A 24,921-nucleotide genomic window follows, 5' to 3' on the forward strand; every position below is an offset into this window, starting at 1 on the left:
AAGTTAAAATTCTTGTGGTTCATCACTCTGATTCATTCCATTATCTTTGTTCTTGCCTGGTAAAACTCGAAAAGTAATGTAGAAATAGAACAATAGCCATCTTCAAGTGGGTTTACTATATTTGTTCACTCTCAAAGTGATTGCTAGATATTAGGTGTTTACATTGGGATCCCCTCCCCCCCCCCCTTTTTTTTTCTTTTCAGAGTGATAACAAGGGAAGTGGGTAGGGAGATTTCCAATTGACAAAGGAAAAAAAAATCCTGTTTTGCTAGGTTATGCAACCCCACAGGTTTCAAACTGAATGCCTTTGCAGGAGGCAGATGACGGGGGTAAGCATTAGAGTCTTTGTCTTAAAGAAACCAATTATAACTAGTAACACAAGAGCCTCTCATTCAGAATGAGCACTGGTAGCAGTTGTGCCAGTGGGGGGCCCAGAGCAAATGAACAGATTATGGAAAACGTACAAGTAGGGCACACTGGTTATTCCCAACCTTACAACCAACATTCTCTAATCTTCTAACATCTTTTCTTCTTTCACTGCTAGCTTTTCAGACCTTAAAATATTCCATAAGGGGTTTTTAATGAGAAAAACTCAATGTTTTAGGATGGTTATACTGGCTTTTAAAGAAGGATTTATTTTGATACACAGAGTTCTCTATTCAGAACTGAATTCAAAGCTGACGGTATTAGCACCTCTGAAAGTTGCTCCTGCTTAAGAAGTTCTTCACAGCCGGGTTTCTCACTGCCAACTTCCAAATATAAAGAGTAGCCCTTGGAAAAGCAATTTGAAATGCCTAGTCACTGCCATATATTGTGTTGCTCTGAATTAATTTCAGTGGAGAAAAACGCAATACTGATTCATTTCTCCCAGCAACATTTTTTATGTGTTCCTTGCACCTCTGAAAAACCTAAAACTCCTGAGATGGTTTATTTCCCCAAGGATTGCCTAAGGAATTTGAGGAATCTTTTTCTCTCTTAGAGAAGAATTTGTTCGCGCTCAGAATAAAGAGTTCAAAAGACTGCCAGAAAAAAACAGAAAACATGTAAGCTGCTTCCTTTGACTTGACTGAAGAGCCACAGTTAGAGCAGTAAAATGACTTAACGCATCTCTCCCTTCTGGAATGATTGACTGTTTGATGCCACCCGATCTTTTTTTACCCCTGTGTGTGAAGTTCCCCTTCATCTACATGGGCTGCCCCAAAGGTATCGCCACAGAGCAGAAATCCTCAGAGAACCCTAAAGATACATAGTGTAAGAAGAGCCACAGGAATGAAGATTTAAGGACAAAACAGGAAAATGAAAGGAAATAGGAGCTGGTTCCCTATCTGGACCTGCATGTTCAGAATATTTAAAACATTTGCTTAAGGCTAGTCTGGAATGGGCAAGATAGATAATAACCACATGACTTATATTCTTAAACTTAAGAAGCAAATTAAAACAGTTCTGAAGAACAAATGAAAAAAATAGGAAGATGAATTGTAGTTTTTAAAGAGCAGTGTTTACACCTATAAAACATCTTTCATCTTTCGAACTTAAGGTGAACAATGCATTTTCCTATCAATGAGTACATATTTATGGAGGATTCCATGTGCTGAAATATAAGTGATTTAGGAATTCTGTCTGCCTTGTAAGTGTTCTAAATGTTGAGACTACTAATCAGTGATGTTTATACACGTGTGCATGTGTACACTCATGTACACACAAATAAATGAGTAAGCTTAGACTCTGGATTTCTTAGGTAAGCAAGGTATCACCTTGTCCCTAAGTAAAGCTTAAAAAGAAACTCAAAAGAATGACTATATGGCATCCATCCAAATGCAAATGAAGGATTTCCAACCATATATTAGCATTTTATCTCCATAACACAAACATCTTTTAATTTTTGGTGCTTGCATAATGGCCTGAATTTTCTAGGTTTCTGTAATATGTTTTACATAACTTTGTGCACAGCCCTAGGAGTGTAGAAGTTAAAAGACACTGAGAAATTGTGTGACAAAAGACTTCTTTCTTGGTTTGCCATAATGACCAGTATGAAAAGACACCAGGAAAAGGCGGCAAGCTTTTTCTAGACCGTGAAAGCCTTTTTTTGGGGGGGGGGAGGGAGGGATAGGGCAGAGGGGATGTGAACTACAGGTTTAAACCTAGGAATGACTGTGTTTTTTTAAACCCTGTTTAAAAAACTCTCAGCACACCTTCTCTGACTAGTGGTTTGTGAGCTCCTAGGGTTTCTGGAGTTTTTTTTGAGGTAGAGGGTTTCTGGAGGGTGTTTGGGGATGGGTGGATTCAAGTCTTCAAAAACCATTACAGTTTCATTTCTATTTTATAATCAATCAATAAAGTAATTACTTTCATGTTTCTCACACACACACACACACACACACACACCACTTCGAAATGGAATGGTTTGAGACCTTCCAAATGCATATCGAGAAAGCATGGGGAGTGGTAGGTTGGTGGTTCTTACCAATTTGGTTTCTTAGTTGGTTTATCTCTTAGTTGGCTGTTTTTAGTGACCAGGATGGTTTTTAACCACTAGACATTTTTCCATTACTTTTACTGTCCTCCATGTATTGTCTAATTTATACCTTTTGTATCTAACAGATAAATAAGGAAGTGCTCATGATCATTAGCCATTAGAGAAATGCAAATCAAAACTACAGTGAAATACCATCTCACCTCAACATTACTGGCACTAATAATAATTTTAAAAAAACAGAAAATAACAAATGTTGGAGAGGCTGTGGAAAGATTGGAACTCTTTTGCTCTCCTGGTGGTAATGTAAAATGGTACAACCACTATGGAAAACGACATGATGCCTCCTTAAAAAACTAGAAATAGAAATACCATATGATCTAGCAGTCCCACTACCAGGAATATATCCTAGAGAAATAACAGCCATCACACAAACAGCCATATGCACACCCATGTTCATTGTGGCATTATTCACAGTAGCAAAAAATGTAAACAACCTAAGTTTCCATCAACACATGAATGGATAAACAAATTATGGTACATACACACAATGGAATGCTATGCAACGATAAAGAACAATGGTGAATCCATGAAACATCTCACATCATGGATGAATCTGGGGGGCATTATGCTAAGTGAAATAATTCAATCACAAAATGACATATATTGTATGAGACCACTATTATAAAAACTGAAGAAAAGGTTCATATACAGAAAAAAACAATTTTTGATGGCTATCAGGGAGGGGAGGGGTGGGAAGGGGGAATCACTGTCTAGATAGTAGGCAAGTGTTAACTTTGGCAAAGGGAAAGACAACACACAATACAGGGGAAGTCAGCACGACTTGACCAAGGCAAATTATAGAAGCTTCCTGGACACACCCAAACACCTTGAGGGACCGAGTTACTGGGGCTGAGGGCTGGGACCATAGTGTCAGGGGACATCGAGGTCAATTGGCATAATGTAGCTCATAAAGAAAATGTTCTGCATCCTACTTTGGTGAGTAGTGTCTGTGGTTTTAAAAGCTTTCATGCAGCCATCTAAGATGCATCTATTGGCCCCATTCCATCTGATGAAAAGGAGGATGAAGAAAAGCAAAGACATAAGGAAAATACTAGTCTAAAGGACTAAAATGGGTTACATGTACCACAGCCTCCATCAGCCTGAGCCCAGAAGAACTAGATGGTGTCTGGATACCACCACTGACCACTCTGACAGGGATCACAATAGAGGGTCCTGGACAGAGCAGGTGAAAAATAGAGAACAAAATTCAAATTCATGAAAAAAAGACCAGACTTACTGGTCTGACGGAGACTGAAGGAACCAACAAGACTACGGCCCCCGGACACCCTGCTAACTCAGAACTGAAGCCACGTGCTTCTTAGATTAATCACGTATATGAAATCAAATGGGCAATACCTGCCCAACAGCAAAGACAAGAAGGCATGAAAGGATAGGAAAACTTGAGGAGTTGCAACGGGGAACCCAGGGTAGAAAGGGGGAGAATGCTGACACATAGCGGGGATTGCAACCAATGTCACAAAACAAGTTGTATATAAAATGAGAAACTAATTTGTGCTGTACACTTTCACCTAAAGCACAATAAAATTTAAAAAAAGAAATCTGCTTTCTCCTACACAATTAAGATAAATTAATTAGCAGGTTTCCAAAGTACACCTGGTGGATTCGAACTGCCGACCTTTAGGTTAGCAGTGGAACTCTTAACCACTACACCACCAGGGTTTCCATGTGTGCCTACAGTCAGATGGAAAAAGTCAAATTTATCATATGTAATGAATACATATAAACAATATTAAAGATCATATTTAAAATGAACTTGATAATAAATCTTTAATGGTATGATGATCTATAATAAAATACTTAAAATTCTTTTTTTATGATGCCACACAAAAAATGGCAAAACAATTAAAGGAAACTTGTACAACTTTGTGTTAAAGGGGTTTGAAAGTCAAAATTGAGAAGTGTTGGATGAAGGTCATAATCTCTGTAATTGATTGGTCATCTGAACCATTTTATCACTTAAAAGACTTACAAGAATTAAAATTTGAATTATTAACATAATAAAATCTAACTCCTTATTATCCTTCAGAAATTATCCTCCGGTTTGACCACATAGGAAAGAAATTTTATTTTATCCTATTGAATCTATTTTAAGATTCACATTTTCTATTAAGTCTGTCCAAACATGCTTCTTAAAATCAGTGACATCTTCCAATAGCAGTCAGCCAGGCTGCAGTTGTGATGGTAGTTAGCATTGCACACGCGTGAACATCAAACGTGCCAGCACCAGAATTCGCAGAATGGATGTCAGTGACTTGGAAGAAAATCTTGCAGACAAGAAAGTTTTTAAACCCTAGAAACAAAATGGTTGTGGGGAAGGAATGAATCACACATGCTTAGCAACATCCTTTAAGCAGGAGTCAAAAGTAGGCTAACTCTATGTAATTGCAAATCCACTTTAGGAGCTCAAACACCACTGGCTTTTAGTTCTTTTATAGATTCTTTTAAGAAATGCTACATCATCAAACTGTTGATACAGTGGATGATACCATGTGTAAACATAGACATCAAAGTGTCTGGGTTGAATCCTGAATGTAAAAAAGTTTTAGGAATACCTAAACCAATTTACTTCGCTTATGTTTCATTTTTTGTATATACAAGTATGCTATATGATAAAAATATCTATGTGTAATTAAATTTATAAAACCATTTCAATAAGTATAAAATAAACATTCTGGTCATCATGTCATATTTAATTTGCAGAGGTGTTTTGTTTTTGCTTTGGTTTTTTAGTGGTACATGAAATAATGGTGCCTCTTACAATTGATTTCATCTTAGATTCAATGAATGAAGGTGTTAGACTTGGGGTTTTGGTATTTTCTCCCCTTCTCATAAAATACCCAAACCCCAGTGCCATCAGGTTAGCTTATTAGCTAATAAGCTGTCTATACGATGTTCCTAACTGCTGGTTGTGTTCCATTTTAACGAAAAATCTGCAGGCTGTTCTTAATTTTGATATAGGGATTTTTTTTTTCCCCCAAGATTTTCAGTAGCACGTGGCCCTATTTAACTGTCGCTGAAATACTTCTAGGGAGGAGAAGTGCTAGTAGTTCTGTTTCATGTGTATGGTTTCCTTGAAAACTTCAGGTTAATTCTTGTTTCCTTTGCTAGGGGTGCGGGCTGCATCTTTATTGAAATGTTTCAAGGTCAACCTTTGTTTCCTGGGGTTTCCAACATCCTTGAACAGCTGGAGAAGATCTGGGAGGTAAGAAAAGAATTCCTCCTAAGTTTTGAAGGAAATAACTGCATTTCAAACTTTGAACCAAATTTGCCTTAGAGGCAAATGAAGCCGTCCATCTGCTTTGAGACACTGAGCCATATATTAAGGTTGGTGTTTGCCATAGATGTAAGCATCTTGGGGGTGAGTGGTCAGGAAACCCCCTGTTGGCCCATAGCAGCCCATGAATCCACCTCACTGATGACATTCAAGTTGCCTGCTCTCTATTATTATTATTATCTCAACCTCCCAGGGCAATTTCTGCCGTTGCTACTTAGGCACATCCCTCTGCTCTGACACACATGGGGTTGTCATGAGTCAGAATTGACTCAATGGCAACTGTTTTATTTGAAAAATATTAATATTAACACATTGTTGTGTGTTTTAGTATATTTGAAACATTGTATATAAATTAATTTTTATATTACTATTTGTAAGTAGCCATACTCTTAAAAGGAATCATTTACAGTTCTTTGCAGTTAGCAATGAACAACAACAACAACAACAAAGAAAAACCAAACCCATTGCCATTTAGTCAATTCTGACTCATAGCAACCCTATAGGACAGAGTAGAACCTCCCCATAAGGTTTCCAATGAGGGGCTGGTGGATTCAAACTGCCAGTTAGCGGCCGAGCTGTTAACCACTACCAAAACCAAAACCAAACTCAGTGCCGTCGAGTGGATTCCAACTCGTAGTGACCCTACAGGACAGAGTAGAACTGCCCCACAGTTTCCGAGGAGTGCCTGGTGGATTCAAACTGCCGACCCTTTGGTTAGCAGCTGTAGCACTTAACTACTGTGCCACCAGGGTTTTCTTAACCACTACAGCACTTAGAAATCCTGGAGCAGAAAGAAGAGGCTAGAGTTTTCCCAGGATCTGATGGGAAATTTCAAGTTTCAAGAAATGACCTTAGTGAATAACACTGGCCATCTGTAGGATATTTTAGGTAATTCAGTAGATAAATGACTTTGGACTTGAATCTGGACATAACGTACCAAAGAATGAGTGATGCAGAAAAAAAAACACCACGTCTTAACAAATCAGTCCAACAGATCCTGCCTAGGAAGCCATGTTCATTTCTACCATTATCTTTATCACACTGCAGTAAATCAAAGGGACTTTATTTTGACATTTATGACAGCTCATTACAAATTTAAAACAAATAAACGTATTAGAAATACACTGGCCTGGAGTCAGAGGACGCAAGTTCCAAACCCAGCTCTAATGAGATATGAAGTAGAGAAAAATCACATAACCAACCTCCCTTGGCCTTGGGGTCTTAAATTGTATTTGATTCTCTGACCCTATGAAGTTCTGACTTTTTGAACAAAATTTAAAGAGAATGTCATCACTCCCATCATTCATGATCAATATTCTTCTCTGTTCATTTGATTTCACCCTCAATAAGTTAAGGTTACTGGGTTAAGTTATTTTTTCATGTTTACCAATCTGCATAGCTCATTGCTGACTTTCAACCTGTACTTCAAAGAGACAGTTCCATATTTCTTATCTATACTTTATGGGCACCGGGAGGCCAGATTCATTACATTTTACTTTCCTCTGGTCCTGTTCAAGCAGGTAGAAACCACAGTTTTGTTATCATATCTGTAGTTCCAAGATCTGAGGACAAAATGTGAAAGTCACCAGTACATCTCAAGCATGTTAGAAAATTAAACATATTACCAACAGCCCCCTGAATCTGTATTTTACCAAATGTAGTCTACACAGAGAGAAATACAAGAGCTATTTTGGGTTCTACGGTATTTGATGCAGGAATTGCTTTGTTTACACATGCATCTGTGCAAGGACATAAGATGGTAGGTTAAAAAAGAATTAGCTCCCCATCCTCTGGCCCTCTCCCACAAAAGAAGAATTAGTCCAGTTGGTTTTTCAAAATGGACTCCAGGATTCTTAGTGTTCCCCCAGGCTCAGGGTGGTTAATAGGAAAAGCCTATAATCCTCTCAGTAGCTTTTCAGTTTGTTTAGGGAATGGATCAAAGAAGAAAGATTTTACTGGGTGGCATGATTTTTTTTATTAGAAGGGAAAATAGCACTTCAATGTCTTTTGTGTAAGGGCAAGCTTAATAAAAAATAGGCACCAAAAAATGTACCTCTCAGCCAGAGTCCTACTCAGCAAGCCTGTAGATATTAAGATTCCGGATTCTTCATTGATTATATTCAGTCAATGTTGGGCAGTTGACTTCCTGCCAGAACAATTAGGCTGGCATCTATATCCAGTGCTTTACAGATAGAGTCACTAGACTCTTTCCATGAGAGATGATTCTAAGAAGAGTTATATTTTAGTGGTATAATGAAATCTATTAGTGTTTCACTAATATATATTTTTTACTAATACTTTGCTAATGTAAAAACAGTGTAACTTGGGCTCCCATACATTACTGGCTATGGGTTTTATGATTAACAGATACTATACTTAACAGAATGGTAAGATGATGCCTACAGTGGGAGTCCTAGTGACAGCTCCATCTAAAGTCTGAACTTTTTTGGCTTTGTACTGTAAAAGATTTCTTTTCACACACATTCTTAATTGAAACTAGACTTTCAGTTTGATAAATCCAAAGCACAGGCCAGTTGTTTTTCAAGTGATATTGTTACCATTACAATTCAACGGTGACGAACCAAAAACCATATTCCAAGCGTCTGGACCACAGAGAAAATAAACGGATGAGATGAATTTGGTAGAGAGGTTTGGGGTCATTTTTAGCCAGCATTCCATAAAGGTCAGTAATTTGAATCCTTTTTAATTTGAGCCCATCAGGGAACAGCTGAATGCGCATGCTGAGGCATAATTTACGTTGTCAGGTGTCTCCTGTCAATATATATATATATGGTCATCTGATGTAAGGTGAAAGGACATTTGCTCCTACCTCTTTAATCCCCAGCTCCCAAGATGGCATCCTCATGCATCATGATCATGCAATAAGTGTTTAGTGACGAGGATACGACTTTAAGGAAGGCTTTGTGGTCTGCCTTACAATAACAAGTGAGTTAGTGAAGATACAGGCTCAAGACCATAGGAATACACTACAGTTTTGTCTAAGAAGTTACCAGTGTTAGAAACACATCAGCTGGTATAATGTGACATGTATCTACTTCTTCCCTATTCCTCCCTAGTCTTTCCTTCACTTATCTGTATCTGCCTCCACCCTCACCTTTCTTTGTCTTTATACAGGTGTTGGGAGTCCCTACAGAGGATACTTGGCCTGGAGTCTCTAAGCTACCTAACTACAATCCAGGTAATATTGACCCAAGCTTCCAAATTCCCTGATGATTAAAAATGTAATGAGAGCACTGGCCACAAAAGCAGGGTGTTCTTCTTGCATTGTGAACTCAACAGCAAAGATAGCTCTAAATGAATTTCTAGTCATATATTCCTTAGTGAATCCTTTCACAAGTGAGGACACTAAAATAGTAGTCAGGGTAAGATCAGTTCCCCAACTCTGCAAAATACAAGCAGTAAACTGGATAAGAATTTGCAATGACTATCATAGTGAATCATATGGACTCCACATCCGCTTCTGAACAAGATGGATCGACACAGCGGCTACAACAATGGACTCAAGCATAACAATTGTGAGGATGGCACAGGACCGGGCAGTGTTTCGTTCTGTTGTACATAGGGTCACTAGGAGTCAGAACAGACTCAAAAGCACCTAACAACAACAGCAATGGCACAAAAGAACAACTTGAAAAGATGGTCTCACATTTGAGCCCCATGACTATCACTGAGTTTATTTGCTAGATTATTGTACCTCATAAAATATAAAAGAAAGCTAATGTAACTGAGGGAGTTAGATACTCACTAGGCTTAGGATAGGCCAGGTAATATATCTCTAGGTTATACTTACCAAGAATTCATCCTTTGGTAACGACCCTTGGTGATTTTCTGTTGCACGTTTGGTTCTCCAAGACTGGCTCCTGGGGCTGGGGGCGGGGGGTGGGGGGGGGCGGTGGTAAATTAGGAAGTGATAAAATTGTTTGCCCATGGGGAAATCTTTGAGAAGGACTCCCATGGCCAAGCCAAGGGGATCAGATTGGCCAGTAGTCTCTTCAAGGATGTTGAGAGAGAAGGGAAGAGACAAGCAATGAGGATGAAGGGCTGTGTCAGAGGCTAGGGAAACAAGAGTAACGGTGATACCAAAGCTCAACTCTTACTGTCAGGACCAAAGGGAAGATAGATACAAACAAGGACAAGGACAAGGTTAGGGTGAATGTGGTTCAAGCCGTATTTTCTAGCCTTTATATTTTTACATTGTCCCATTACTACAAACAGATTGTGTGATTACAAATTGTTATGATTACTAACTTTGGTATGAAATAATTCTGGAAGTGTTTCATTAGAGAAGGAAATTGTAGGAAGATTAAAAAGTGATTAAAGAGGGAAACAGAAGACATAAGAGGTTGGGGATTTCTTCCCCCCTTTCTTTTCTCCAGAATCTAATAGTTTCACTCAAACAGCCCTATGTAGAGATTAGACATCTTAATTTCACGAAGATTACAGGAATCCTACAGCAGGCTAAAGATTAAGTATAAAGTCCTTTTAGCTGCTTTGTGAATGGTCATATCCACTGCTAAATAGTCTTAGTATTATTTACAAATGATTCAACATTTCTAACTCTTTTGCTAGAGTTTAGCACATGAGAAAAAAGGCCACTCTCTGACCACAAAGTTTAGAGTAGTGCCCATTTCCTTTCATTTGGAATAGGGAGGAATAATAACAGGCTTCCTGTGAGACTATGGTCCAGTCTGCAATAGCTCCTATCTCCAGTTGCCGTGGTTTCCAGGAGAACCTGGTTCTCATCTTTTCCTACCCTGCCAACACCTCTCCCTACCTACCCTCCTCTTCAGATGAAAATGGGACCATTTTATCTTCCTCAGCTTCCTTAACATGGATGCAAGGAGAAGTTTAGGGCCCATATGGGTTTTAGAAAACATGATTTGAATCATGTCCAGACAAAGTTGCCATGGTGAGCATATGTTTCCCCCAAACCTCAAACATTTGGGTTTCAGGTTGGTCCAGGTATTAAGCAGCGATCCTTAGCACAGAATGCTTTGGTGAGAACAATAATGATAGAAAAGGGGCCAAAATGCTTCTTTCCTGCTGGATTCTATACTAAATAAGATAGCTAGGTTCCAGTAAAACAGGAAGAAACATGCTACATTTTTCGTTTTGCTGGCATTTCAAAATAATGCCCAATTTTTTATTTAAGAAGAAAATTTTCCAGATCCAACTTCAATAGGGCACATATTTTATATTGTTTTTCTTGTAAGGATTCAATTTAATTCAAATCACTCAAAAATGTTCGAGTGCCTACTATCTGTCATAGAAGAAGTACAGCCAGAATTCTCCTTAGAAGCAAGAATGGCAAGACTACGTCTCACGTACTTTGGACGTGTTATCAGGAGGGATCAGTCCCTGGAGAAGGACATCATGCTTAGTAGAGTCTCAGCGAAAAAGGGGAAGACCCTCAATGAGGTGGATTGACACAGCGGCTGCAACAATGGGCTCAAGCATAACAATGATTTCGAGGATGGCACAGGACCGGGCAGTATTTCATTCTGTTGTGCATAGGGTTGCTACGAGTCGGAACCCACTCGACAGCACCTAACAACAACAACAACAACAACTATCTGTCAGGTGCTGAGTGATGTGTGGGGCCTGCATGGATGGATAAGGTATGTTCTTTGATTTCTAGAGCTTGGGTTTGTACTTCATGCATTCATCTACATCCTTTCACCGGCTCTCCGTATTCCTTGGGTGCTCATTTGCGAGCCCTGCTTCCATAGGCTTGGGCAGCTTGTGGCTGTGTGCCAGGCTGAGCTTACGGAAGAAAGGGAGTTGTAACCTTAGCCACAGCCAAGATGTCTAACTCCATATTAGTAAATCTTGAATCTCCAGCCTATCTTGGACATGGGGTCAGCACTATTAATAACACAATTATATGTACACATAGGTTTTAAAAGGGTCATCAATCTCTGTGTTCTAGGAACATCCCCTTATGTGAATCAAGAAGTGCCTTTTGAACACCTCCCACACCCATCCCCGCCTGAACTGCATCTGCTTCCATACACTCGAACTCCAGTTATTAAAGGGATAAGCGAGTTGCCATGGAGTCGACTTTGACTCATGGCAACCCTGCGTGTGTTAGAGTAGAATTGTGCTTCATAGGGTTTTCGATGGCTGGTTTTTTTTATCACCACGCATTTCTTCTGAGGCACCTCCAGGTGGATTTGAACTTCCAGTCTTTCAGTTAGCAGCCAAGCCCTTTAAATATTTGTACCACCCAGAGACTCCATTAAAGGGGAGAACTGGAGCCAGAGAAATGTTACAAACGAGAACTGTGTTCACGCCATTCTGGATATGATTTCCATTTCTTTCCTTTTCATTCTAAGTAGTAGTAAAAGCCCCTGAACTTTCAGTTCAACCAGTACAATTTTGAGGGAGCTGGAGAGCTCAGAACTTGACAGAGCCATCCAGCGTCCATCCATACCTACTCTGCCATTTTGAGGCCCTATCTGGATTCTGTCTAGGAGGACAATACAATTTCTGTTTGTACAGGTTAAGAAAATAATAATAATCACCTGGTGCTAATCTAGCAGCACAGATTTCTCTCACCAGTTACCTGCTTTCTTGGGCTCTGATGAGTAGGGTTGTAGGTTTTCTAGCTATCAGTTAAGACTCTTGTGCCTGATTAAATGTGGACAAGATAAGAGTGATATAAAAATTTTGAAAACTGGCCTTTCTCTCTCTTCTTCCTCCCTCCCTCCTTTCCTTCTTTCCTTCTTTCTCCCCTACCCCTCATTTTAAGCAAGCTGGCGAGAGCTCTGGGTCCTCCACTTCAAAGGGCCAGTTGTCTTATTTTGATGTGGGCAGATTGAGAAGTAGGCTTTGAAAAGTAGGCTCTCTTTTTTTGTTGTTGTTTAATCTTTTCTCCTGGGATAGCTTTCAGAGCAATATATCTGAGTGTCAGTAAGGGGGTTCTGACGAGCACGGATTCCCAGACTCTCAGCAGGATCATTCTCTAACAGAAATATAAAAGTGAAATATTAAAAACCCTGGGACGTGAACTCCATCTTCAGAGTAGCCAGTGTCTTGCCTGCTTGCACCATGGGAAAAAAAGATCTCCTTGAAAAAAGAGGGAGGAGAAAGAAAGTGCTTTGAGTAAGAGGTTTACAGGTTTAGTAGAGCATAGTAACATCCCCTCAAAGAAGTGGGTGTTGCTCTGTGACCCCCCAAAAGGCTCCTCCTTTGACTCAGCCGCCAGAACACTCACCCTCCCCCAGCAACACACCTCCTTTTCACATGCTAACCGAGGCTGCAGTGATTGGCTGAACAATAAACTGGTCACACTTTTTAAAGGACTGCCATCTTTCACACAATTAGCCAAGACACATTAATCAAACTGGCGGGGAGCTGGGACTAGGCAGTGGGGGAGGGGAGAAATCTCGGTGATCCTTCCTAATGGTCCACGGGAAGCAATACTAATAAAGAATAGCATTCTGGAGGGGTCTCTACTATCGGAAAATCTGAAAAGAATAAAACCCCAAATGATGCCGTATCTGGGATGTCCTGGGTTCCTGGCACAGAGGAGCCCAGAAGCTTAGAGCAAACTGGATAACTGTCTTGGCTAAACTCAGCTAATACAAGCCGGTAGCGTGAATTTGAACAGTGAACCTCTAAAGATATTTTTACAAAGTTCCTCAAGCCCTATTAGCTCCTCCTTTCACCCCCCCCCCCCAAGAAAATACTCCGGAGTCAGTGTCCTTTTGGGTCTCAAGCACTTCAGGATCCAACCGGACAGTGGGTCTGCCGAACCACAGCCTACGTTTTACCATCAGGACCGATGGGAATAAAGCATATAGAAGTACCATTTAGAACCTATTCAGAGAAAGTACTAACTGGCAAGGTGTTGATCCTAAACCAAGTATTCGAAGAACATTAAAACAGTTAATTTTAAGAGAAAAAAAAAATGATTATTGTTTATATTTTCAATGGTAACATCCCCTGAGTTTTTCAAAGTCCTTTTAAGTCGATTTTCCCGATGGCAGTATAGAGCTGATAAGATCATCCCCTAGAGACCAGTTTGCTACAGAATCATGTAGGGCTTTCAGAGAATCAACTAAATATTTAGACATTTCTCAGCTCAAGTAAACCGAGGCCTTGCTCCTCTGGAGGTTGTCCAGTCACCATCTCATTAGAAGCGAAGATCCTGTGATAAAGAGGAACTTATTTTTCCCTGTGCACATGATTGCAGCCCAGTTGTGGTTTTTAATGTGTCATTGATTGTTTCATCCAACTCCTTTTGCTCCACTGAAAGGGTCTGTCGTGGCTCTGTTTGCTTCCTTAAACACGGTTTCTGAAAGCGCTTCATGCTGTGTGAGCTCAAATCCTAGCATTAGTGTACTGCTGGGTTCATTTCACCACACTCAAAAGCACTGAGTTTAAATCCCTCTCAATTCCATTTGAGGCACCAGAAGACTTTATCCTTCTCCACTAATGGTTCCAAGTTTACATCTAGATACTGGGGGTCAAGGACAGGAGAGGATTTAGAAATAACAGTGCATGACATTAGTCAATGCATTTGCCAAATTGGCAATTAGTTCCTGATGTGCGTGCAAAGCATTTTATTCCTGTCTCTTTGATGCTTGTTCCCATAGAGAAGGGAATAGAGTCCACCGAGGCCTTCAAACTTTTAAAGAAATATCTGCTGAAAATCATGCCTGATTTGTGACATGAGCTCAGCCGCAGGGAAGCATCCGGGATTATCCTGGTTCTTTCAGTCTCAGGAAAGAACACTGCACGTGGAAAGTTTTCCTACTAGAGGAACTTAGGGGAAATCAGAAAAGCAGTACTAAATTAGGTGTACAATAAACAGTAGGCAAATGGATCCTACTGATGCCCAGTCATTTTCAGAACGCTTGCTTTTTCAACTTCTGACCACCAGGTGGAAGCAAGAAATAACAGGGGACTAACTGAATACTGACTTCAGACAGGATTATATTACAGCCGTGTAGCCTCACTCGCAGAATGTTTTATTTTGACCTTAAACCAAATGTGAAAGCTTCTCTTCATCTGACTGCACTGTGGGACAGATGAAGAGTGAAATCTAAATGGATCCTGGCCCCTATTGGGATGATAAAGATCTAGAAATGCTTTGAGTTCAGAGGGTTCTAAGCCTGTCTCTGTGTATTTGCTTGAACACAATCTGCAACCCATACCCTCAGCTCCGTCACATGAGCTATTAGCTGAGGGAGTTACTCTTTGGATTGAACTAAAGGAAGGATATGGGCTTCAATTCTTATATGGAGTCAGTGGTGTCACTAGGGGTCTGCGGGGTGCTTTTGACCTTACTAGGTGACATTTTCAAAGGGGGTGACACTATCAGAGAGGGTGTCTATATAATTTTTGTGCAGTGTTTCAGCAGAAATTTATTATTTTTTATAAAAATAACCTTGTAGTTAGTTTTAACAACAAAAACATTTTTTGTAAACTCAGCTTACATGTATCAATATAGCTACAAGGCTAAAACTCTATGCTAATTTACTTTTTGAACCTTCTAAAGGCCTTCAGTCAGAGCTGTCATTATTACCTAATTACGACGCTTCGAATCCTGTGATTTCATGTGCGTGTTCTATAAGCATGCGCTGTTGTTTTCGTTGCTGCCAGTGTTTTTATAGTCAATGATTTTGTCAAATTTTCTGGTATGTTAGCTACAGTATTGTGGTAATTAGCACAGGCGGGGGGTGACACCATGAGTTACTGAACTGGGTGACACCAACCCTAATGACACCATTGTATGGGGTGGCAAGTCCAGGCTCCACCTTTAACTATTTGGAGGAACTGGAGGAAGTTACTTATTTCCCTGTTCCCTAAACTGCAAAGGAGCCCTGGTGGCTCAGTAGTTAAGGTGCTCGGCTGCTAACCCACCAAAAAGTTGGCGGTTCGAGCCCACTAACCACTCTACAGGAGAAAGATACGGCAGACTGCTTCCATAAAGATTTACAGTCTTGGAAACCTATGGGGCAGTTCTACTCTGTCCTACAGGGTCACTATGAGTCGACATCAACTCGACGCCAGTGGGTTTGGTTTTGGTTCTAATCTGCAAAATGGGAGAAATTCTGTCATTTCAAAAGTGCTCTCTGTGTGTCAGGCATTGTTGTTGTTGTTAGGTGCTGTCGAGTCAATTTTTCAATTCATAGTGGCCCCATATGACAGAGTAGAACTGCCCCATAGGGTTTTCTAGGCTGTAATCTTTACAAAAGCAGATCGCCAGGTCTTTCTCCTGCAGAACCACTGGCTGGGTTCGAACCACCACCTTAACCTTTGAACATACATAGTTGCTAACCCTCACTACAGCTGGCAAGGCCAGTGCTGGTAGGAGTAGCACTATTTTACAGATGAGGAAACAGAGGCGTTCTCCCAGGTTCAAACAGAGGTGTTCCCTGAACTGGAGATAGGTCAATTCACAGCCAAATCTTGTACTCTTTCCATTAATGATGTTGTATCCCTCAATCCCATTTTGCAGGGTGGTTCTGAGAAATAAATGAAGTTCTTGAAATGCACCCACCATCATGACTAGCTTCGAATACGTGCTCAATAATAGTTAGTACCCGTAATGTTTTTTACGCGGTGTGGTAGTTTAGCAGGAGTCCTGTTGACAGAGATTGGCTGTTAGAACCCAAAAGCTGCTCCACTGGAGAAAGATGTGGCACTCTCCTTCCGTAAAGATTGTGGTTGTTGTTATGTGCCGTTGAGTTGGCTATGACCCCCAGCAACCCTATAGGACAGTGATAGAACTTCCCCCATAGGGTTTCCAAGGAGTGGCTGGTGGATTCAAACTGCTGACATTTGGTTAGTAGCCAAGCTCTTAACCACTTCACCAGGGCTCATCTACTCTATCCTTTAGGGTCAGTATGGAAACCCTATGAAGCAGTTCTACTCTGTCCTGTAGGATGGCTGTAAGTTGGAACCAACTCGACGGCAATGGTTTTTTTTTTTTTTTTTTTTTTGGTTTGGCAGTTTAGCAGCTCAGTGGCTTGCCATGGTTCAGACCCAGTTACCAGCGTGTGAGAACTGCTGCTTTCCAGCGCATCTCCTCCCCTAAGCCTGTTTCTTTATATTTAGCTCATTTAGAATTCTTGGCTCCCCCTGATTGTCAGGCACATCTCTTGGCTCCAGAATTGACTTTGGTCTTGCTTCCTTGGCCCTAAACCTTACCTGGATTCACACATGCTGAGTGCTAACCCTCAGTTTTCAACAGCAACCTATATTAGCTTGAGCACCTGGTAAGGCTGCCCCTTTCTGGTGAAGGATCCATTCTGTTCCCTCCACCTGAACCACTGTGAGATGTCTGCCCACTCCATGCCCACACCGGCCCTTCACTGGGAGGATCCCTCACTATCTACATCCTACATAATGAATACCCAGCACACACACACACACATATACACAAACCGAAACCCCTTGCAGTCCAGTCAATTCCGACTCATAGTGACCCTATAGGACAGAGTAGAACTGCTGTAATCTTCAAAGAAGCAGACTGGCACATCTTTCTCCCACGGAGCAGCCGATGGGTTCAAACCACTGACCTTTTGGTTAGCAGCCAAGCATTTAACCACTTCACCACCAGTGCCCCTTTGGCTACCTAGGACCAAAAACCCATTGTCTTCGAGTCAATTCCAACTCAGTGTAACCCCATAGGACAGAGTAGAACTGCACCATAGGGTTTCCAAGGAACAGCTGGTGGATTCAAACTGCCAACCTTTTGGTTAGCAGACAAACTCTTAACCACAACACCACCAGGGTGTCCTGAGTGCCCAGCAGAGGCTATTAAATGACAGACAGAGTTAGGGTTATCATTGTTAATTTTACCAAAAGCATTCATTGCACTGGGTGGGGGCAGGGAGGGGAAAATAACAGCGTGGTATAGTGGAAAGAGTGCTGAAGTTTTCTACAGAGCAAACCTGACCACTTCTAGTGCTTCTAGTATTTTACACATGTCCCTCGCAGGCACATAATAGGTACTCAATAAATATTTGTTAAATGTAATCAATTACTAGGGGTTAGAAAAGCTAGATTCTAGTTCCAGTTGTACCCTCTAGGACTCCGATGATCTTTATCCTGGCTGCCTGCCTTGCCTAGAAAGTGTATGTAAGTTATTATTCACCTTATTACTATATTTTCACACAAATAACCGTGCCTTCTGAGATTGTCTGCTGGCCAAGTCCTACCCCTCCTGTCCCCCCAGGTATTTTCATAAGCACTCTATGCTAATTTTTTTTACAGCAACATGTGGAAGAGGATTGGCATGAAGGTGTTTGTGAGGGTGTCTTGAGGGGGTGCAGCTGGCAAACAAACACAGAAGATGCACATTATTTGTGTAAAAATACAGTACTGGGTAATACAGTAAAATTTGTGAAAGCTGAAACCTGTGAAAGGTGGAAACCTGTCAGAAAAGGAAAACTCAAATATTTTCTACTAATAGGAAGGAATAGAAGTGGTAAGCTGCACGCTGTCAAAGACGGAAAACTCGCACGACCCGGAAAAACAAGGCAGTCCCATCGAGTTCTGGCTCTGCCAGGTTTAATTGTAATAGCTACTATTTACTGAACAATAACTATGAGTTGGGCACTTTACATACATTATGTCACTTTGATTCATAACGGCTCTATAGAGTCCTGGTGGTACAGTGGTTAAGCGTTTGGCTGCTAACCAAAAGGTCAGCAGTTCCAGTCCACCAGCTGTTCCTTGGAAACCCTATGGGCAGTTCTAATCTGTCCTATAGGGTCGCTTTGAGTCACAGTTGACTCGATGGCAACCGTCCTATCACACAGAGGGAATGTTATCATCCCTACTTTACAGATGAGAGAGCTGAGGCTTAGAGAGGTAGGTGTCTTGTGTAGGGTCACCCAGCCAGTAAGAGGGTGACCAGAACACCCAGACTTATTGCACTCCAAGACAGAGCTCTTAGCACTATTCCGCACTGCTTTCCAGCCATCAAAGAGCAAATGTTAAAACAATGCGCTAGACTCGGGGCCCACTAATAACACTTTTCCAAGTCTGTTTGCAAATGATTATGTTCTTCAACCCAGACTTACATTTAGGATCTGTGAGCTTGGCGACATGTTTCTGAAATGGAATGTGAGTGGGACTCCGGCAGCCCTCACTCGCTACAGCTAATGAAGCCGCTGCGTTCTTGGAATCTATGAACCGTGATTGGGCTCATTACCGTTTCACTTCTGGACAGCTGCCGAAAGCTCCCGGGGAGTTACTATTAACATCTTTATTAACCCGACCCCAAATCAGTCAGTGAAATTAATTTAGATACACAGTCCACTTTGATCTTCATTAATAGTTGCTTCTAGTTTCTACATTTATTTTTAGTTTCCTCATTTTTAATTTATTTGGTGGCAATGATTAGCTTTTATTGAGGGGGACTAGATGATCTTAGAAAGAATTGCAAGTAAGTAAAAAACAGGTTAAAAAAAATTTTTTTTTTTTTTAACAGGGAAAACACTGCCATGCTCCTTTTCAGTCCAAAGAAAAGGGGCCTTAAGGTTCCAGTATCATGGAACTGGCTCAAACCAGAGAGGGTTTTTTATCCTCGAAGCCAGTACCTTATACATCTCTGTAAGACAACAATGTGGGTAAGTGGGCTGCCCCGAGTTACTTTTAAGATATTTTAAGATTAAGGTTTAGTAAATTTATTTCATTTTTATTTTTTATGCAAGCATCTGTCTTAGTCATCTAGTGTTGCTGTAACAGAAATAGCACAAATGGAAGGCTTTAACAAAGAGAAATTTATTCCCTCACAGTCTAGTAGACTAGAAGTCCAGGGAAAGGCTTTCTCAGCCTTCTCTTCAATGTTCCCCTGGACTAGGGACTTCTCTGTGCTGGGACCCCAGGTCCAAATGACATGCTCTGCTCCTGGCACTGCTTTCTTGGTAGTGTGAGGTCCTCTGGTCTTTCTGCTTGCTTCTCTCTTTTATGTCTCAGGAGATTGCCTCAAAACACAGTTCAATCTTGTAGACTGAGTCCTGCCTTACTAACACAACTGCCACCCGTTCTCCCTCATTAACATAAAAAAAAAAAACCATTGCCATACAGGCAGAATTTACAACATATAAGAAAATCACACATTTGGGAATCATGGCCCAGCCAAACTGATACACACAGTTTTGGGAGGACATAATTTAACCCATGACAGCATCAAATTCTCATTCACAAAGCAAATATTTATTGAACACTAGGTGGTAGGAAACCCATTGCCGCTGACTTGATTCCGACTCATGGCGACCCTATAGCACCATAGAGTTTCCAAGGAGCACCTGCTGGATTCAAACTGCCCACTTTTTGGTTAGCAGCCATAGCTCTTAACCACTATACCACCAGGGGGTCCATAATAATAAGAAGAGGAGGGGGCAAATCTAGAAACATCTGAGAGGTGGAGTCAATGGGAGGTCCATATGTGTTGTGAAGGAGAAACCTATGTCTGTTGAAATGAGAGACTGATAGCGCTATTCACTGGGACCGGTAATAAATGGGAGAAGGGACAAATTTGTGAGCCAGGTAATGAGTATAAGGTTTGAACACCTTGAGAGTAAGATAACATGGGACTACCAGGTAGAGATGTCTAAAAAGCAATTAGAAATACAAGCCTCTGACTATAAAAGAGTCCCTGATCTAAAAAAAATACAGAATTGGGAGTGTGTAGAAAGAATAGAAAAACCCATTGCCGTCGTGTCAATTCTGACTCATAGCGACCCTACAGGACAGGGTAGAACTGCCCCACAGGGTTTCCAAGGAGCACCTGGTGAATTCGAACTGCTGACCTTTTTGTTAGCTGTAGCACTTAACCACTACGCCACCAGTGCTTCTGTATAAAGAATACAGAGGTGATATTTAAGCCCCAAGCATGAACTGGATTGCCCAAGGAGGGTGTATAGAGAAAGAAGACCACAACGGAACCCTTGGCGACCAGTTCTGAAGGATCAGGCAGAGGAAAAGGAGCCTTTGGAGGCTGAGAAGCAACAGCCAGAGAAGCTAGAGAAAACCAAGAGGTAAAAATACCACCGACCATAATAAGCTCATAGAGGGCAGGGTGCTGTGTATTTCAGTGCTCAGCAAAAGATCCCATGTAGTAGGCCCTGAAATATTTGTAGAGACTAGAAGGGAGTGATGGAAACCCTGGTGCATAGTGGTTAAGCGTTTTGCTGCTGACCAAAAGGTCAGCAGTTTGAATCCACCAGCCACTCCTTGGAAACCCTATGGTGCAGTTCTACTCTGTCCTATAGGGTTGCTATGAGTTGGAATCAACTCAACAGCAATGGACTTTTTTGTTTTTGTTACAGGGGAGTGGTGAATATTGTCAAACAATGCATCGTCAAATATGACAAAAACACTGAGAGTGTAAGATCAAGCTATTACGGTTCAAAAGTTACTTGTTGGGTGGACAGACATTAAGCATGGTACTGCCCCTGGCAGAAAGGAGACTCCCTCCACCTTCTCCATCCACCCTGGGGTAGGACCTGGCCTCCCCTTCCTCTACAGGGGACCTGGCCTCAGAGGATGGGATATTTTCTCAGAATTCTCAGCAAATTTTGATGCAGAGTTAGAGAAAAACGATAGACTACAAATATGAGCGGGAATACCAGGTTCCAATGCCAAGGAGCACCCTCAGGGAGGGCGCTGGCATTTAGTGTCCTAATGAAGCCCACAGGACCCTAAGGCCTGGTGATGCAGCACCAGAGAGCCAAGTTTAGAATTCTTGAGCCAAAGATTGAGGAAGCTACCATGCCAGCCACCTGAGGAAGAGTGAAGCAAGTAGCTGAGAGAGCAATGAATATGTGTGTTTGTGGTAGAGGTGAGGCAGAAATAGAAGAAGAATAGCTATAGATTTTTCAGTGTGGTTTCAAAGTTTTAAAGTTGCTGCTTGAGGTAGCTAAATAAGGCCAGCAACATTATCAACTGTTAAAATATATGGTATCTCAAGAATTCTTTGTATTCGGGAAATTCCAGAGGAGTAGTTCGGTAGACCACGCTATAAGATAAACCCTAGGGTGATTGTGGCCAAGTCTATACTAACTAGAAAATGTTTTACCTTAAGCTAAGTCTCAAAATGGTCCTGGTGATGTTTTATCCATCCATCAACAAATCTCTGTTGACTAAGGTTACCATACTTGAATTGGTTGTGAAGTAAACTTTATTAAACAGTTATGAAAAAAGGATTATTTTACTATGGTAGCAACAGTTCTGCCCTCATTTTAATTTTACTTCATTTAGTTTGCAAATTAAGCTGTTCAGCCTTTTTTGTGTCCTTTTGCAACTTACTTTGTCTTTCCTGCCTCAGATTCCAATTGAACGCAAATGGCAACTCTTTTTAAGAGAACTGCAGAGGATGGAGGCAGTGAGAAATCTGGTCTAATGATTTACTATAATCTTAGCAGGAGGAAGGGAAACAAGCTAGATCCAGACCTATTATTTTTAGGGGCTATTGAAACCAGAGAAACCAACTCATTTTTAAAGGGTGCCGTGTAAAACGCCTGTCTGTTTGTGGATCATTCTCTCATTGATCGCTAGCAGTTTAACTACTGGGAAAAATCAATGCCAGAGAGGCAAGGTCACTCAGCATCAGGTTATCTGCATAGGAGTGGGAGGGTAGGACACACTTAGGCTTTGGGCTATGGCTCTTCTTCATCAGGGCTCCCTGACTGATCCTGGACACATCAATCCCTCTAACTCAGCTAGGGTAGCTACAAAATAGGTGCGGAAAAAAGTCAGGCACAATCAGTCAGCGAGAGATGTGGAACCTCAAGTACAAAATGTTGTTGCTCCTGGGTCAACTCTTTTGGGTCGTCCTTTTCTAGTAGGATTTATGAGAACTGGTTTTCCTTTCTCATGCTTCCTCTCTTGCAACCTTTAACAATGTAGTAACTGTCAGACACTGTGTTCTGCAATTTTATGTACATCGATGAATTGCATTCTCACCAACCTCACCTGAGTTATTATAGATGAGGAAATGAGCTTCAAGAGGTGTGTGGCAAGTTGCCGGTGAGTGGTAGACTCTGCCCTCTTTGCTAGACCAGAGATCCTTAGTCTTAGCTTCACAATAGAAACATCTGGAGACAATTAAAAACAACCGTAACAACACAACAACTAATCAACACCTGGACCCCCCTCCCCAGACTAGTTGAATCAGACTCTCTGGGGAATGGAGCCAGGGTTTCATTTCTTAAAAGCTCTCTAGATGGTACTAATATGTAGCCAGGCTTCAGAACCCCTGTGTTAGAACATGCTGCCTCTCCAAAATGAGAGGTTCAAAATAAGAAAAAAAAAAAAAAAAGGAATAAGACTAACACATATTGAGCCCCTTTACATATCAAACGCTTCATTTTATTTAATCCTTCCAGCAGCTGGAAACCCTGGTGGCATAGTGGTTAAGAGCTATGGCTGGCTGCTAACCAAAAAGCTGGCAGTCCGAATCCACCTCCTTAGAGACTCTATGGGGCAGTTCTACTCTGTCCTATAGGGTGGCTATGAGTCAGAGTCAGCTTGACGGCAACAGGTTCTTTCTTTTTTCTTTTTTTTTCCCCCAGCAACTGGAAAATTATTTCTATTTTACAGATTTGGAAACTTCTCTGTTACTTAAGCAGAGAGGTTAAGTAATTTCCCCAAAGTTCTAGATCTTGTACATGGCAGAAAAGAGATTCGAGCCCAGGCGCGTGTTCTCGTTACTACACCACACCACACAACTTGGAGCCATGTCTTTGGCCCATGCTGAGGGCTCAGAAGAAACCCAGCCAGGCTTGTAAGAACTGGAGGTTGGAGCCAGTTAGAATTTAAGTAGAAGGAAACGGCAAGTATAGAAGGTTTCAAAGAGAACAAAAAGGCAGAAATATCTAGAAAGGACAGAGAGGAGCATAAGGGTAGAAGAGGAGAGAGTATAAGGCAGAAATATCATTTTAAGTGAGAATTGAGATAGGTGGCACAGTGGTTAAGAGCTTGGCTGCAAACCAAAATGTTGGTAGTTAGAATTCACCAGCCGCTCCTTGGAAACCCTCTGAGGCAGTTCTACTCTGTTCTATAGTGTTGCTGTGAATCGGAATCAACTTGATGGCAGGGGTTTGGTTTGGTCTGGTTTCTTTTTTTCTCAGTTTAGAGTGGGAAGTAGAAGGGATTTGATAAGGTATATCAGACAAGGGAAAGAGGCAGAAAGGAAGGAAGCGAAGTCTGAGGAAACACTCAGTACCCAAATTCTTACAACAACCCTGTGCAGTAGGGACTAGAATTATTCCCCTTCTGTAGATGGAAAAACTGAGGCCCACTGAGGTTAAACAACACCCTCAGGTCATACAGCTAGTAAGTGCAGAGCCCAAATTCCAACCCCAAGTCCAGGGTGCCAGTGCCTAACCACACACTGTCCACAACTGCCCATCACGGTTCAAAGGAAGAGAAAGAAGGAGAGACAAGTAGAATTTATTTTGTTACATGCTCAGATGCAAACACTATAAGTTCATTATCTCACTGAATCACTTCAGTGTCCTTGCGAGGTGAATATGACCTCCACCTTCAGTTAAGGAAACTGAGCTTCACCTTGGTTAAAATACCTCCCTTCAGGTCACTGTGAAATTCAAGAGGTGGAGTCAGTATTCAAAGCCAAATTCAGCTGACTTCAAATGTATGCTCTTTCTATTGTTCCACCAGAAGTACAACTCTAAAATTGGGAATAGTACTAAAATACTAAAGGCTGTTGAGCTTTGAGTTCTTTTAAAGAATTATCTATATGGGATTAAACTGACAAGAGCAACTTGAAAGATTAGGTAAGAAATTTAGGGGGCAGTGAGTTTATGGCAATGGGGGGCAACAATTCAGAAAAGGAGAGTGAGAATGGTTGCATACTCAAAGAATGTAGTCAGTATCACTGAATTGTACACATAGAAATTGTTGAATTCTTGTATGTTCGGCTATGTATATTCTCAACAACAATAAAATAAATTATTTTTAAAAAATTAAGACCAAAAAAAAAAAAAATGGCACATAAGGCTCTAAGAAGGGAAAAACAGAAATTGGGAGACGATTGAAATGACTTTCATTATGTTTGTTGGAAAATAGGCTCTGACTGAATGAG

The 24,921-nt window shown here is 41.1% G+C and overlaps 1 protein-coding gene across 4 annotated transcripts in view; it reads left to right on the forward strand.

Annotated features, from left to right (window-relative positions):
• CDK15 (cyclin dependent kinase 15) overlaps positions 1-24,921 on the forward strand; it is a 103,811-nt gene that overhangs the window by 47,131 nt on the left and 31,759 nt on the right. For 2 of the 4 annotated variants that reach the window (XR_007517930.1, XM_049887864.1), the window contains exons 9-11: positions 5,666-5,759; positions 8,967-9,030; positions 19,303-19,441. Coding sequence is in view for 3 of the 4 variants with exons in the window: in XM_049887864.1 (XP_049743821.1) it covers positions 5,666-5,759; positions 8,967-9,030; positions 19,303-19,441 (297 nt within the window). In the remaining variant the exon portion in view is untranslated. The remainder of the gene's footprint in view (positions 1-5,665; positions 5,760-8,966; positions 9,031-19,302; positions 19,442-24,921) is intronic. The other 2 variants (XM_049887863.1, XM_049887862.1) reach the window with 1 other exon arrangement.

Source organism: Elephas maximus, chromosome 6 (assembly GCF_024166365.1).
Source record: "Elephas maximus indicus isolate mEleMax1 chromosome 6, mEleMax1 primary haplotype, whole genome shotgun sequence".
NCBI lineage: Eukaryota > Metazoa > Chordata > Mammalia > Proboscidea > Elephantidae > Elephas > Elephas maximus.